General features: G+C 32.7%; 1 protein-coding gene across 1 annotated transcript in view; it reads right to left on the bottom strand.

Moving 5' to 3' along the window:
• The window catches only part of LOC126884668 (protein embryonic gonad-like), a 484,503-nt gene that overhangs the window by 357,635 nt on the left and 110,386 nt on the right, over window positions 1-16,482 (bottom strand). Inside the window, exon 2 of the mRNA XM_050650739.1 lies at window positions 10,706-10,783. Coding sequence (XP_050506696.1) covers window positions 10,706-10,783 — 78 coding nt within the window. The remainder of the gene's footprint in view (window positions 1-10,705; window positions 10,784-16,482) is intronic.

Below are 16,482 nucleotides of genomic sequence, written 5' to 3'. Positions count from 1 at the left end.
TCTCCTTTAGCTCTATCAAAGCTGGGGATAGGTATTGTTACAATTTTTGCGATCGAAATTGGAGGAGATTACACCATACAAATGTGTGTTACACCATATCAAATGAGAAAATTATTTCATTAAATATTTAAAAGTATTATTAAAATTTTTACACAGAATAAAAATATTTTAAGGAAACAGCTTCCACAGAATTGTATGAGTTTAGTATACACTCCCAATATTTCCAATATTTTTTCTTTTTATTTTTAATGAATTTGAGCTTGCAATATTGTGAGGCAGGAAATTTTGTGTTGTACGTTTCCCACTCTGAATCTATCTGAGTTGAGCGAACGGAGTTTGATTCTTATTTACACGTAATTTGGTAATTTCTGCAGATGTGGTTTGTTGTATTTGCCAAAAAGAGAGCTCGGACGCATATATGTGCATAATTTGTAATCAGGTGGTACATGATGTGTGCGCTTGCACACTTGATACTATGACGGTTTTGAAATAAAAGTTACATGCATGCGTTGTGCAGAGACAGAAAAGATTAAAGTAAATAAAGCAAAGGCGATTAAAGGTTTTCATGTGCAGGCTAATGCTATGAAACAATGTAGTGAAAAAAATTTCCTCCAATTTCTATCGGAAAAACTGTAACGATACCTATCCCCAGCTTAGATAGAGCCAAAGGAGATGCTCGAAATATTTTGGATATCATACAAGATAAAACAATTGACGGTTTATATAGAGTTGGTATAAAATATGGAACAATAAACACACTATTTTTAAGAAATCAAATAAGAGAATGCAAAGAGAATTTTCTTAATTTCGAAGATGTTCGAGACGTTAAGCTGTCTCTAACAGAAATTAGAACAAAAGATTCAAAACTTGGAAGACAAGGCTTTACAAAATGCCAGTGCAATAAGAAAACTGCTCTTCAAAATTATGTAAGTGTAAAAGGTCTAACGTATTGTGCAACTCTAAATGCCATACCTACTGCCTCAACATGTGAGAATAAACACTATTTTTTTATTTTTATTACGAAAATATACAAAAATAAACAATAAAATTAAAAGCTGACGTTTTATTAAAATTACTGTAACAAATTACGACATTTTAATAGCTACAATGACTAGTCAAACCCCGATTTCATAAAATTAAATTTCGACCTTTGCCTGACCAACATAGTTTCTCCTAGGTTTGACTAGTCAAAGGCCGAAACAGTAATTTATTTCGGGCTTTGACTAAGACCGTCAGTCAGACCTGAGGATTGCCTAGTCAAACCTAGGAGTGCCTGAAATTCGGGCTTTGACTATAACATATACATCCTATACACAGTTAAGCCACTAAAAGTATCTGGGTGAAAACTTTGTAAATGGTGTAAAGTAGTATTATGTGATGTTTGAACTTTTAACTTGATTTTACATCATGACAACGAAGTACTCACAACTATGTGTGTTGCTGGCCCTGAGGAAAACCGCTCTAAATGGATTCTAGATTGCGACTCAAGATTCCAGTACAATGTTAAATAAGACAGGGAATAAAACACAGCCCTGTTTTACTCCGTTTAAGCACATCTATTGGTTCAGATGTTATGAGTTGTGTAGGACTTGGCTTTTTAGATCACTATAGAGTTTTTTAATGAGATTTATTATTTTTCTGGTATTCCCATTTCCTTTGGGGATTTCCGTATAGCCACATGTGTGAGAGTGTCGAAGGCTCTCTTGAAGTCCACAAAGCATATGAATAGTGTAGAATTGGATTCTTGCGACTGTTGCACGAATACGCTAAGTGTTTAATGTGGTCTATGCATGATAATTTTAGTCTGAAGCCGACTTATTCCTTCTGTAACATTGCTCACACAGTGTCAATCTGTTGTTTATAATTATTGCTGTTAATTTATTTATAGTATTTAGAAGTGTGATTCCTCTCCAGTATTCGTAAAATCTTTTTCGCTCTTTTTTCAAACAACACCTTTTTTGACACAAAGACCAACATAAATATACATTTAATAACACCCGTGAATATCTATGAATTTTAACTATTTGTAATGGGAAATAAGCCACAATATTATTAAAAAATGATTTTTATTAACGTTTCGACGCCCAAATCGGGTGCCGTTGTCAAAATACAAAATACTACTAACATAAACAAAAATGTTGTTTATTTTATATAAAAATTAATTTTATTAATAATAAATAAATTAAAATTATTTATTTATTATTAGTTATTTATTTATATTTGTTTTTAATTTTAAATATATTTTTAATTGTTAATATTAGAATTATATATAATAAATATTTTAATAGAGAATATAATAATTTTATCCTACTAACTTAAGAAATATAATTAATAATTTGTTTATGTTAGTAGTATTTGGTATTTTGACAACGGCACCCGATTTGGGCGTCGAAACGTTAATAAAAATCATTTTTTAATAATATTGTGGCTTATTTCCCATTATAAATAGTTAAAATTGTAAAAATGCCACAAGAAAATAGCTTCAGAACAACATTAAGATATCTATGAAGATCTATGATACATTATGTTGTAACTAACAGAGATATACAACCATCAAAAATAGTCGACGTAAGATGCCTCAACTCAGCAGATGTAGGTAGTGACCACAGCCTAGTATTATGTAAAATTAGAATCACCATGAAATAATTCACACCTAAGAGAGTGGGACCAACACAAACAAAACTCAAAGTCGAAGTACTAAATACAGAATCCACGGAATACTTACACAGAAAAAGAATATCAGAGAAGAATGCTGAGAGTGGAATATTAGAAAACGATATCATCGAGGAAAGCTGGGAAAACTCAAAAGTAACATAACGCAGCAACAGAATCCGTTGGAGAGAAGAAAGTAACGAATACTAATATATCAAAAAAAAGCTTACCCCATGGTTTCGAGAGGAAATGAAGATAAAATGTGAAGAAAAGAAGAAAGCCTTTTTACAATACAGGACAAAACAAACACAACAGGCTTACAACCACTATAAACGAATTAGAAATGAAACGGACATTTTACTCAGGGAAACAAAAAGGGAACAGTGGGAGAGGTTATCAAAAGAGATGGAACACCACTTCTACGGAACACGAAAGATAATATGGAGAATGCTCAGAGAACAAAGAAAAAAGATGAACGAACTAATAAAAACGAAGCACATTCATAAGGAAAATTGGGTAGACTATTTTCGATCTCTGTTTGCTAAAGGTGACGATAACGAACCACCAACACTTGAAATGACAACAAACGAAGAAATAAACATTGGAAAAGCAGAGGTAACGGAAGCATTAAGGAAAATAAAAAATAGAAAATCACCAGGAGAGGACAGAATATCGGATGAACTCCTAAAGTACGGAGGACAAGATCTGACCGAACAACTATTAAAACTAATCCAAAAAATAAGAGAATAAAACAGAATACCACGAGAATGGAGTACAAGCATCGTAATACCTCTATTCAAAAAGGAAGAAAAATCGGACTCGAAGAATTACAAAGGAATTAATTTATTAAACACAACACTAAAATTAACGACCAAAGTGATAACTAACCAACTGAATAAAATTACATATAACATTAGCAGAAGAACAACAAGGTTTTAGGTCAAGAAGATCATGCACCGATGCTATATTTATAATAAGGCAGGTTCAAGAGAAATCGATAGATTACAATAAACCGGCATACTTATGTTTCGTGGACCTTAAGAAGTCATTTGACAGGGTCAAATTAAAGGACGATATCCATTTATTGTACACGCAAGAGAGGTACCTTTAGAAATAATTAAAACGATCGAAAATATCTACCAGAACAACACAATAAAAGTAAAAGTAGAGAAGAACTAGTCCTAGTCCCGGAAGAATCCCTTTTTTGGAATCTTTATTAAGTCCCGTTTCCTATTTTGTGGGAAACTTTTCCTCTCTCCAGGTCCTTTGCCAGGGTGGTTTGATTAACTCTGTTGTTGTATGTTGTTGGATGGCCCAGCTTTTAACAACCCAGGTGAAATGTCAGAGCCGGCTCTTTTGTGCGCTTTTAGTTTTTCTATGGCCATTTATATTTCTTGCATTATTGGTTTATTTGTGCTAATTCATAGTTTGTTGATATTGCGGTTTACATTTTTTGCCTTTCTTTTCTGGTAGTTTTGAGACTGCACTTTTACAATTGGTTGGTGGGTGGCATATCTGATGTTATTTAGCTGTTTAGTGATAGTATATAATTGTCTGTTTTGATGTTAATCAGCGGCACGAGCTTATTCAGCAAGATTTGGTGCCCACTTTCTTTTGTCTTTTTTTTTGTCTTTCTTCTGCCTTCCTGACAACTTTATTCGCTTCTCAATACTTTTCTTTAAGTCGTTCTTTTTAACATTGACCATATATGCATCCATGAAATACACATTATACTACAACAATTGTGCTCAACAAGAGCAATAGCTTATTTTGCTATTATTTTGTTTCTACTCGCAGATGATTATATCAGCTCTCGATGTCTGTCCCGATATATTACTTATTTCTCTTCTTATATTATCTTCTTCATTCATTCAAGATTTCAAAAGCCATTTGTTTATTGCTGTTATTCGTTGTGTTCGTTACAAGAGCGACAGTGGTTGTCGTACTACTGTTTTTATGTACAAACAATTTTTATTGGTAATGAAATATTCAATGTTTTTTTTAACTGTAAATATAGACGGGTTTCCCAACTCTACTCAAGAGTGAGAAATATTTTATATGGCAACAATATATCTATAAAACGTTTTCAATAAAAGAGAAATATCATCCTAATTGATTTCGTATGTGAGCCTGACAACTCAATGTTTGAATTGCTAATTTTATTAGTTATAACAAAGAGATGCTTTTGATTTGTATAATTTTTTATATAATCTCACCATATTTGCATAACTGGCAAATGTAATATAAGTGATGATTGAGCTAATAACAGGCAAAATAACGCAAAAGATGGAAAATGTAATACGTTGTGAAATAAAAAGAGATGTAACTAGTAAGGGTGGGAAATTATCAATAGAATACCTATAAATTTATATATTGCAAAAAATGTGCAATAATTACGACTTAAAATCCACCAAATTTCATTTGCATGTCTCAAACGGTTTTAAAGGAATCAATAAATCGTCAATTTGTAAGAAAAATTTCAACATCCCCTATCTCAAAACGAATCATTTGCGGACATACGTTATAAAGCAAACTGTCATTGTTGTTTCATAGATAATTACCCCTTAAAGTTTGCCATACTTATTTAAAAACACCCTGTATTGATGAAAAACATGGCTAGTTGTTAAAGTACCTATCTTTTTATGTTCCAACATAAGCGAATGAATCAAAAAACAGAATGTTAAGAAAACATGAGGCTTTAGTTGAGTTTTAATTTCAGTATAGTATACAGTAATTTTTCCTTGTAGTATTTCTAATTAAAAGTCTTAAAACTTTATAATATATTGGTCTTACTATTTAAGAAACTTTTATCTTAGCTTAGGGAGTCTTGCATCTATGGTGATGCATTTACTATTATCATTAAAATTACCATGTTAAGTAGCCAGTATTTTAGATTGATTTACGAGTTGAAAACATTAGAAATTCTCAATAAATCCACGATTATCTAATAGTGAAACATTTTTATTATGGTATTAATCTTTTAGAAAAGGGCATCGGACACTCTTATATCGGCTAATCCGTCTCTGGGATTATCGGTGGAAGGCCATAGGCCAGCAAGTGTAGGTGTAGGAATTTGTGATATATGTTTCTGAAAGATGACAAGTGCGGCGCATAAATAGAAAATTAATTATAATGAATAATTTGTCTGCTGACCTCTAGTACCCAACAAATTAACTTAAAAACGCTTAGCAGCGAAAACATGGGGTGTACAGATTTACTACCCGCTGCGACGCAAAGGGAGTTTTGTTTATTATGTTATGCAAATTGAAAGGTGAAGATGAATTTAAACAAGTTGTCAGAAAGGATATTATCCAGAGCGACTTTTAGATTACACTTTTACAATTTATTATATTAAATTAAGTTATTAACAAATAAAACGATTAAAAGAGGAATTAAACAGAAATCTGTTTTTTCAATTAAATGGAATCCAACTTAGACCGTTCAAAATATTATGTATTTGGCAGAATAGTAATGACTAAAACTACTTTCATGAAACTGAAGTCATTTTTTTGCATTAATCATCTCAGTTTGGAACTAAGACAAAGAATGTTTGAAAGAAAGTGCTATGTTTGGTCTGTACTCATCTACTCATGTATGGAGCAGAAGTGGATACTGAAAATATCGACAATGAATCGAATTGAAGCATTGAAAATGTGGATTCATAGAGGATGCTGAACATACCTTGGACACCAAAGAAAAACTAATGAGAAGTACGGGGCACTGGCGAAGCGTCCATGTAACCACTGTTACCATTGGTAACAGTCAAAAATCTTGCAAATAAATATTTTATGACTACTGTGAAATAATTCTATTTTATTTTATTTTTTTTTTTTTTTTTCAATAGAAATATGAGTGTTAATAGCAATTCACTAAAACGTCAACCAGACGCACAAAAATATTGGCGAATTTATGCGACCCGGTTACAGGTTAATGTTAATACCACTTTTAAATGTGGATACAAATGAAGGTCCATCGGCTATCGGTCGGACGGTCGAAGACAGCTCGTGTCTGAAAATTTTGAAAGGCGAAGGCGTAAGCACGCTGTGGATATTAGTATTCTTATTACCACTTTTTGGAATGGTTACAATGGTTACTTACCTATTACAGTGTGCGTGCAATTAAACATGGATGAGTGTCGTTGACGACTTTTCTTTTGAAATTTTTGACACTATGATTCAACCTAAAAATATGTTTTCTAATTTAAAGCAAAAAATTTGCAGATAGGGCCTTTCATCAATTTGTACAGCTATATCGACAAAAATTTGACACAGTAAAGTTACAAAGTCAATTCTGCTTTTTTATAAAAAATAGATTGACAATTCTTTATAATGATCCAGATTATATTTAAAAAAATTACTAGAATGGTATCAATATTTAACGTCTTCAGAACTTGATAATGCATTTCAGGAACCCTTTAAATTGGCAAACCTATTTTTAATAATTCCGGCTACAAGTGCATCCGTTGAAAGAAGTTTTTCAGTAATGAAACGGATTAAAACATGCCAAAGAAATACCCAATTGCAAGATCGAATGTCGTCATTTTCTTTAATTTTCATTGAGTAACTAACGCTTTTTAAATGGATTAATGACAGAACCCTCTTTCTACGATTCTGTTATTAAAATTTTTCCAGATAAAATAAACAAAAACTTACATTTGCGAGGTTTTATTTAAACCAAATTTTTTACATCTGGGTTTGGTAACATTTTAGAAAAAGTCACGCGTCGCAACTGGTACGTAGTAGGGTCAACAAAGATAGAGAATTGCTTAAGACTGTTAAATCCCGGAAAAAGTCTTATCTAAGACATAAAGTGGAGGTAAATCGGTATTGAATACTACTCGACCCATGCAACAAAGACTATCGTAACTCAAAAAACGTTACATTTGACTTACTATTATGGTATTATTATTCTTTTTAAGCTTTATTTGGTGGAAAAGTATGTATGGTAAATCAGGTATGAATTTTAAGGCAACCAGTAAAGCATTTACATGTGTATAGTAAGTTTACTGACCCACACTCCTGCAAGCGAAAACTGTAGTAAGTTGAGTTACTGTAGTTATCGTTGCAAGAAACAGCGGAAGGTATTCCAAGTTTGAGTTAAACTGTTTGAGTTACTATAGTTTTCTCTAGTTAGACTCTAATTTTAGTTATTCCGATTAACTATAGCAATGTTTTTATTACAATGTTTTAAATAATACTGTTTTGCTTCAATAAATATGTTACTAGTAAGTCTAGTCTAGAATAAGTATTTTTTCGGTAACTGTTTCGAAGAAAACTATAGTAAGTCTACAAAATTTAGCAAAAAATCTGTTTTTTGTTATCTTTGATCTGTGAAATCCCTTAAAACCTTTTATACATAATATAACAGAAATTTAAATTTGTAAGACGTATTTCTTCCAAAGATAACGTAATTTACTGTTAGTCTATTAATTTTTCACATTATTTTTTCCTTAATTGCTTCGACGAAAACCTTTACTTCGTAAGTCTACAAGATTTAGCAAAAAAAAATGTGTTTTTGTTATGTTTGATTCGTGAAATCGCTTAAAACCCTTTAAATATAATATATCAGAAATTTCAGTGTATAAGGAGTATTTGTTCCAAAGATATCGTCATTTCTTACAGCGAACTCTTTGCGAAAAATTTTTAAACGCGATCATCTCAGTTCAACCAAAATTGAGTTACAAAATAGTCTTCGTTGCATGGGTTTCTCAAGTGTTTCCCAGCCGGTGGGTCACGACCCACTAGTGGGTCGCGGACAGATTTCAGGTGGGTCGCGGTGTGGCTCTTACAGTAGCTGAGTGGCGTACAGAGTACAGAATGGCGTATCATTATGGGTGAGGGATGGCTCGCGAATATGAAAAAACATCAGAAGGTGGGTCGCCAGACATAAAAGGTTGGGTACCACTGGTCTAACTGATCGTTAAAGGTAAAATAGAGGGCCGTAGAAATGTACGAAGAAAACAGGATTTTTGGTTATAACACATTAGTGCATGGACTCAGATAATAAATAAATGTACGACAATTACACCATGTTTCAGAAAATCTAGAAGCCTTCACAATAGTGATCTCTTGGGCTTTGAATTGGTTTTTCATCCGACTTATTCTTCTGATTTAGCCCCTACTGATTATTATGTGCCCCCAAATATGTAGAGATGGCTCGTAAATATATAATTCAGCACAAACGAAGAGGTAATTGACGAAACAAAGACCTTTTTGCATAGCTTTCAGAATCGTATTATCCGGACCGCAAAAAGAAGTTGGACCTACCTAGGTTTTTCTTCTGTTGAATAAATCTATTGTACCGGGTCGAGTGTCCCAATAAGAATGGCTCTCGGCCATATCTCAGGAACTGTTTATAGTGCAGCTTTGTGAAAAAAATATTTATAACAAAAGCTACCTCGTGAAAACCCTGGAAATTATTTTCATAATTGTAGGTCCATCCAATATTTTACAAAATTTACCTAATCAAAGGGCACTGGAAATCCGACCATTGTATTCTTCATAAAATTCTGCGCATATTTGATTTCACAAGTTTAAGTCTACCTTTGCAAATAAGAGGTGGGGGTGAGTGGAAACCGTCTTATGAAAAAATGACTGTAAATGGTTCTGCTAAATCGATTTTTGCATACTTGGTCTTGTTGAAAACAGCCCTTTTGCGTCAATGTAAGAGTCTTATTTTCGAAATAGTCTAATAAGTAATATGCCAGCTTGTAGGCGTTATTTAACTAAACTATTTTTGGAAATCTAGTTTTCTTTGGAGAATATTAAATACAAGTATGCATTTTTAATCATGTAATGCGAAATCAGACCAAATTAGCAACATAATACCGAAAACCGTATGTCGATACCTTTTTTCTATCTCGAGATATCTTAAGAAACGTGTAAATTTTAAACAACTGTTAATTTCACCGTTAAACGAAGTTAAGAAAAAGTAGTGTGCGATGGAAAAAACAAACAAACATTTTCGCTTACATCATTTTCGATGCAAGCATTTACTCTTTCAAAGGTAGATTGAACAGCAGTCTCAATTTCTGCACTCTCAATGCTTTGAATGGCGTTTCGTATTCTCTAGATTATGTTTTCTCGAGCAGTGGGCCTAGCGGCAAAAACAAGGTCTTTAACCCGTCCCCATACATAAAAGTCTAAAACAGTTAAATCTGTTGCTGCTCAATATACTCTTGAAAGAGTAAATGCTTGCATCGAAAATGATGGGCAACAATTTGAACATTTAGGCCGTTAGTAAGTAGTTGCTTTTATTTCTTTGTTATTTTTATAGTGTTGATTATCTTATTGTTGTTTTAATTAATTATATATGTTTACATCTGGAAAATGTTTATTTGTTTTTTTCATAGCACACTACTTTTCCTTAACTTCGTTTAATGGTGACAATAACAGTTTGTTTACAATTAACACATTTCTTAAGATATCTCGAGATAGAAAAGAGGTATCGACATGCGGTTTTCGGTATTCTGTTGCTAATTTGGTCTATTTTTGTGGATTGGAATGCATACTTGTATTTTTTATTATTTTCCAAAGAAAACTAGATTTCTGAAAATAATTAAATAACGCCTCCTAGCTGGCATATTACTTATTCGGCTATTTCGAAAATAAGACACTTACATTGACGAAAAAGACCTGTTTTCAACAAGACCAAGTATACAAAAATCGATTTAGCAGAACCATTTACAGCCATTTTTTATACGAAGGTTCCCACTCACCCCCACCTCTTATTTACAAAGGTAGACTTAAACTTGTGAAAACAAATATGCGCAGAATTTTATGAAGAATACGATGATGGGATTTCCAGTGCCCTTTCATTAGGAAAATTTTGTAAAATTTTGATTTTTTAATTTTTGATATTCAATTATGCCCTCTAGCGGTGGACCTACAATTATGAAAATAATTTCCAGGGTTTTCCCGAGGCAACTTTTATTATAAATATTTTTTTCTCAAAGCTGTACTATTATAAACGGTTCCTGAGATATGGCCGAGGGCCATTCTTATTGGGACACCCGGTACAAATAAGAATGATATTTTTATGCTATATAACCTACCTTGCATCCCTCACATGTAAAAGCCCCGAAATGAAAGCCGGCCGCAGGCTCCCCGCACACCTTGCAGAGCTGGTTCATCTGCAAAAAAAATCTTTGAATTAATATTTTTTCTGAAAAAATTATTCAAATAATTTTATTTTTTTAAAACTGTCTAAATCTTTTATGTTTTTTCTTCTATCCTCAAGTCTTTTACTAAAATATCCTCTCCAGAGAATATCTACAGAAGCCTTCACCGGCTTCACATACGTCATATTCGAGTTCAGCAACCCTCAAAACCTCCGAGTACTCTTTTTCCATCAATAATTTAGTGTCAAAAAGCCTCGAAATTTGAGAAGATGACGTGCCTTATCAGTGGACATGAGCATCAAGTGCTCCGGGGGGTCGGTTCTGATGGCTTATTCGTGCTCAGCGACCTCAAAAACAAAGTCTGGCCGTTAATATACTGATTTTGATGTTTTATAAAATTCAATATGGTCCCAAAATTGCATGCACTGTTGGATGCATTTTATGTACTCTAAATAGTTCAGAGAAATAAGGAAAAAAATATCCTGTTGGTGACACAACCCCCTCCAGGCCGAAACCAAATGTTTTGAGTGGTATGGACATCTATAATAATAACCTATATGTTTCCTGCAGCCGATTTTGATGATATACATAGTTCTTATAAACAAATGAAGATCAAAAAACGGTAAATTTTCGCTTTTTTCGTCTATTACCAAAAAGTTAAGCATTTTAAACAAACTTGAGAGTAATAAACTCATAGATCGTTTAAAGAACTTCAATACGGCGTTCGCTGAATATGTCTTATCCTTATTGGTTGCTTATAAAATTTTAAAATAAATCACAAATTTTGAATTTTTATAAATATTCATAACTTACGTAAAAATTAACTTAGAACCTTCTTATTACACAAAATGCTGAGAATTCTGGTGCTTAAATCATACCCTAAATTTCAAAACCATCGGTCAAATAGTTTAAAAGTTATTTAATTTATTTTTCCCAAATTAATTTTTTTTTTCAACACTATAAGTCGGAAAATGATGAAGTTACAGTAATACTTTGGATAGTTTATGAAAGAAGAAGATTTACACTATTAACTTAATTAAAAATGACAAAAAATAAGTCAAAATATTGCAAAATTATTTTGCAAAAATATGTGAATTAAAAGAAGGGGGGGGGCTAACTTCGTCCCTAATTGTCCTAGGACTAAGCCCCGGTGCAAATTGATCCTAAGCCAGACACAACCTGCGTCGGCGGACTGCGTAGACCGTTCTGCGCATCCTACTATCAGTTCATGCGTTCGCAGGTCGAGCTTGGGAAGGCCTGTCGTCAACGTACAGTTTTCTGGGCCTTGGGACGGGTGACTCACCGCCAGATGTATATTTTTACGTGTTTTTGTTTGCGAGATGTAATATCTGAAATGAATAAGCGGCGATATATTTTACACTATCTTGAATGAATAACATTTTATTGCTCTGTTTTATCAATCAGCACTACTCTATAAGTTTTCATTTATTCGTTTTAATATTGTATTCAATAGTAGGGATAATAATATATCTGATTAAAACAGTGAATTTTTTAGATGTTAATTATTTTTAATTTCTTGTGAAGTATCTAGTTAGTGTGGCTTTAGCCAATAAATCAAAGTTATGCGTTTATAAGAGCATATTATTTGAAAAATAAGGAGTACCATAATGTGTCATAATTATAATCTCCTTTATACAGATCAAAAAATTGTTTAGTATGTATTTCTAAATCCACACAATCATTGGAAAATGATTCATGGTAAAAAATATCTATTAATGACACTGTTATCGACAAAGTCGATCAATTTTAAACTTATCATATATTTATTAGACTTTTGTTTATCGTTAAAAATTAAATGATGGTTGTGAATTGTATTTTTTGTGTTATTTAATATTTTAGCAAAAACATAATCAGCAAAAATCTTATTTAAAACATGCGAACCGTTTTTGCAATCACAATTAATGCAGTGTTTAACTTATGCTTGTTATTATAAAGGTATATAGAAATAGAATACTCAGTGTAAGATATCTTTTTATGCACCCGCTTATGATCAAATTCGATGTTTTCGAAAGTCATACCGCTACGACTACTAGGGACGTGTAAGATATTTTTAAAACGTTACTAGTTACATGCACGGAACTACCGTTTTTTAGTTGCCTACTCAATTCAGTACAAGGATCAGATACATCAGTATTTTGTAATCAGTATTTGTACTCAGTACCACTGAGAAGCGGTAATCAATAGTAACCGTTACACGTTTGCACTTATTTTGCCCGTCTCTATTCGTTACGGCGACAGCCGACGGTCGGGTTAAGGTTCACACGCACCGAATCGGCATAGAGCGATCGGCTCGGCTGAGAGTAATCGGCAGATTTTGCTATGCATGTAAATAACTGACCCACCGCGCACCTCTCGACAGTCGAACGTTCTTAAGCGGTGCGCGGTGGCTCATTTATTTACATGCATAGCAAAATCTGCCGATTACTCTCAGCCGAGTCGATCGCTCTATGCCGATTCGGTGCGTGGCCTGCTTTAGCTTGTGTTCAATATGCGACACGCTAGAAAAATAACTGCACAGGTCACCCGTCCCACCGGCGCAGGTTGTGACTCGCTTAGGTTCAATATGCGCCGGGACTAATTGTCAAAGTTCTAAAAATTGTAGAATAGAAATGAATTCCAGTGACGAAGAGTTACAGTTTTTTTATTTGTTTATCGTAGGTAATATATTGTATGAAACTGTGCGTGAAGTACTTTTTGCGAACTTACGCGATGTATAGCACTCGCTCCGCTGTCGCTCGTGCTCTAAACATCGCGTGCGTTCGCAAAAAGCATACTTCACGAACTGTTTCATAAATAACTATTTTGTCATTTTTTTTTTTTGAAGTTATACTTCTTTAAGCACTAGGGTGAATTTTTACATTCCCTGTCGCATGCGCACACTGACGACAGTATGGTATTAGTCGCTACATCTTTTAAGTTATGTAGCGCAAATGTAATTAAGGTATGTGCTTGAAAAGAATATATTATTAGTGTTTTTAGTAAATATATTTATTATAATTTTTATGTCTGTGGATTTGTCTTCCTCCTAATAAGTATTATTGAAAATATTTATTTTCAATTAATGTATCTGCCACCGTGATTGTAATTATGTCCGAGAAATTATCGACTGAATACAAAAGCGGTGGTAGCTGATCGGTAGAGCATTCGCCTAGGGATCGAGAGGTCCCCTGTTCGAATCCTGACAAAGTCATATTTTTTTTAATTTTTGGTATTTTTTTGTTCCTTCTAAAATTAGTTTAATATTTAAATGCAATACAAAAAAAAGAATGTGTGTGTACTTTGTACGCACGTAAGAAGTTATACTTCTACTACATATTATGTGATTTTTAAGACAATACCAAAAATTTTAAAAAATAAAAGAATAAAACGCACACAAACACATTGAAAAATGCCACAAAGAAAAAATGATTTCTGAACGATAATAATTGTTGGCAAAAATTTTAAATACGCATTTTCTGAAAAAAAAATATATAACAAATATACTTGCAATCATAAAATGCATAAAAAAATAAAAACTTGCATCGGGAATCGAACCCGTGAATTTCGGGGCGCTTTGATTCGTAATCGAAGCCTAGACTCACTCGTCCAATTCCACATTATTTGTCATGTGGAAAAATAGGGTAACTGAACGTTTTACTGTTTGACAGTTGTTTTGAATATAATTAAATTATGTAGTTTAAATTTTGTAGAAGAAAATATTAAAATATAACAAAACAGTAAGAAAACAATATATTAGATGAAGATTGGTAGAACTTTTGTTGGTAATCAAATTAAGTAATGTAAATCAAAGCTTTAAATACCTACTAGATAAATAAATCTACGCCAAAAAATCATAATTTAAAAATCAAAATCGGACCTAATTTGGGCTTTCCCTCTAAAATCCTCATTCTTGAGAAAATTAATGTACAGTAGAGCGTCGATTATCCGAACGTCGATCAACCGAACGACCGCTTATTCGACTCCCGCGTCCCGCACTCGAATACCGAGCAAGCGTTAGTAATTGACGCTTAAAATATCTTCAATTTTCTTCAATATTGTATCCAAAAATAATTATGTTGTTGCAAAGACTGCACTTTTTTGTTTAGTTGCTAGTTGTCATTATCAAGATATAAATAAATATGTAGGTAAATAAATATGGCTTTTATTCACTTGTGGATAAATATGTATGACTATAAATATGTATCAATATATTGTAGTTCGATTATCCGAACAAATCGGTTTTCCGAACACCTATGTCCCCCAATTAGTTCGGATAATCGACGCTCTACTGTATTTTAACCTAATCCAAATGTATAATTACAATATGATTATAATAAAAACTACTTACCAAATTAGAATGAGTTTTCCTTGTCCAAAATAGTCCAAAAGTCCAAAAATATAGGTATATTAAAACTATTTAAAAAGGCAGTATAACTATTAACTAACTTTTGTTTGTTGTTGCTTTTCACACAAATTTTAAAACGCAACAACCATAAATAATCAAACTACAGCTGTGCCACAGCCGTCATATTGAATAATTTTTGACATGTCATTTGAACATCCAATCATAACAAAGTTATAATGCGCATGCGCCGGGATCATAGGTTTTAACATATAAAAATCCACCCTCATATCGCCGGTAAAGAAGTATAACTTCAAAAATGTTTAAAGTAGATAGGTATATTGATTTCGTTGAAATCATAATATGAAGTTAGATTATATTATAATAGAAGTATAACTTCTTACGTGCGTACAAAGTACACACACATTCTTTTTTTAATTAAGTTATTAGTATAAATCTTCTTCTTTCATAAACTGTCCGAAGTATTACTGTGACCTCATAATTTTCTGACGTATAGTCTTTCAAAAAAATGTATTAGGGATAAAAATATTAAATAACTTTAAAACTATTTGACAAATTGGTCTGAAATTTATAACATAATTTAAGCACAAGAAGTCTCAGCATTCCTTGTAACAAGAAGCTTCTAACTTAATTTTTACATAAGTTATGAACATTTATATAATCTCAAAATTTATGACTTATTTTGCAATTTTCTAAGCAACAAATAAGGATAGACATATTCAGCGAACGTCATATTGAAGTTTTTTATATGATTTATGAGTTTCTTATTCTCAAATTTGTTTGGAATGCTCCACTTGTTAGTAATAGACGAAAAAATAAAAAGCGAAAATTTACAGTTTTTTGATCTTCATTTGTTTATAACTATGTATATCATCAAAATCGGCTGCAGGATACATATAGGTTATTAATATAGATGTCCATACTACTCATAAAATTTGGTTTCGGCCTGGAGGGGGATATGTCACAAAAAAATCTTATTTCTCTGGACTACTAAGAAAGTTGTTCTTTAACCACAAATAACACTTATATCTATGTCTATTTTATTTATGATTGATTGTTGGAAATATATCTGGTTTGTCTAGAAATACGAGTCTGCTCGTATGTCTGCTTTGTCTCCTTCTTCTTAATGTGCTTATCCGTGAGGAATGTGGCGATCAACATAGCAATCTTTATCTTTATCTGCAGCAGCGCGGAAAAGCTGCACAGATGTTGCGTTGAACCAGGTTCTGGTTCTTCCTGGACTTCGCATTCCAAATATTTTTTCTTGTGGGATGGCTTGTAGGAAAACCTGTCGGGATTCGTCTAAACCTCTCGGTTTTTCTTCATTCTTCCGAGGAATTTCTCATTT

The sequence above is a fragment of the Diabrotica virgifera genome, chromosome 5 (assembly GCF_917563875.1).
Source record: "Diabrotica virgifera virgifera chromosome 5, PGI_DIABVI_V3a".
NCBI lineage: Eukaryota > Metazoa > Arthropoda > Insecta > Coleoptera > Chrysomelidae > Diabrotica > Diabrotica virgifera.
This window is presented reverse-complemented; position numbering and strand designations above follow the sequence as displayed.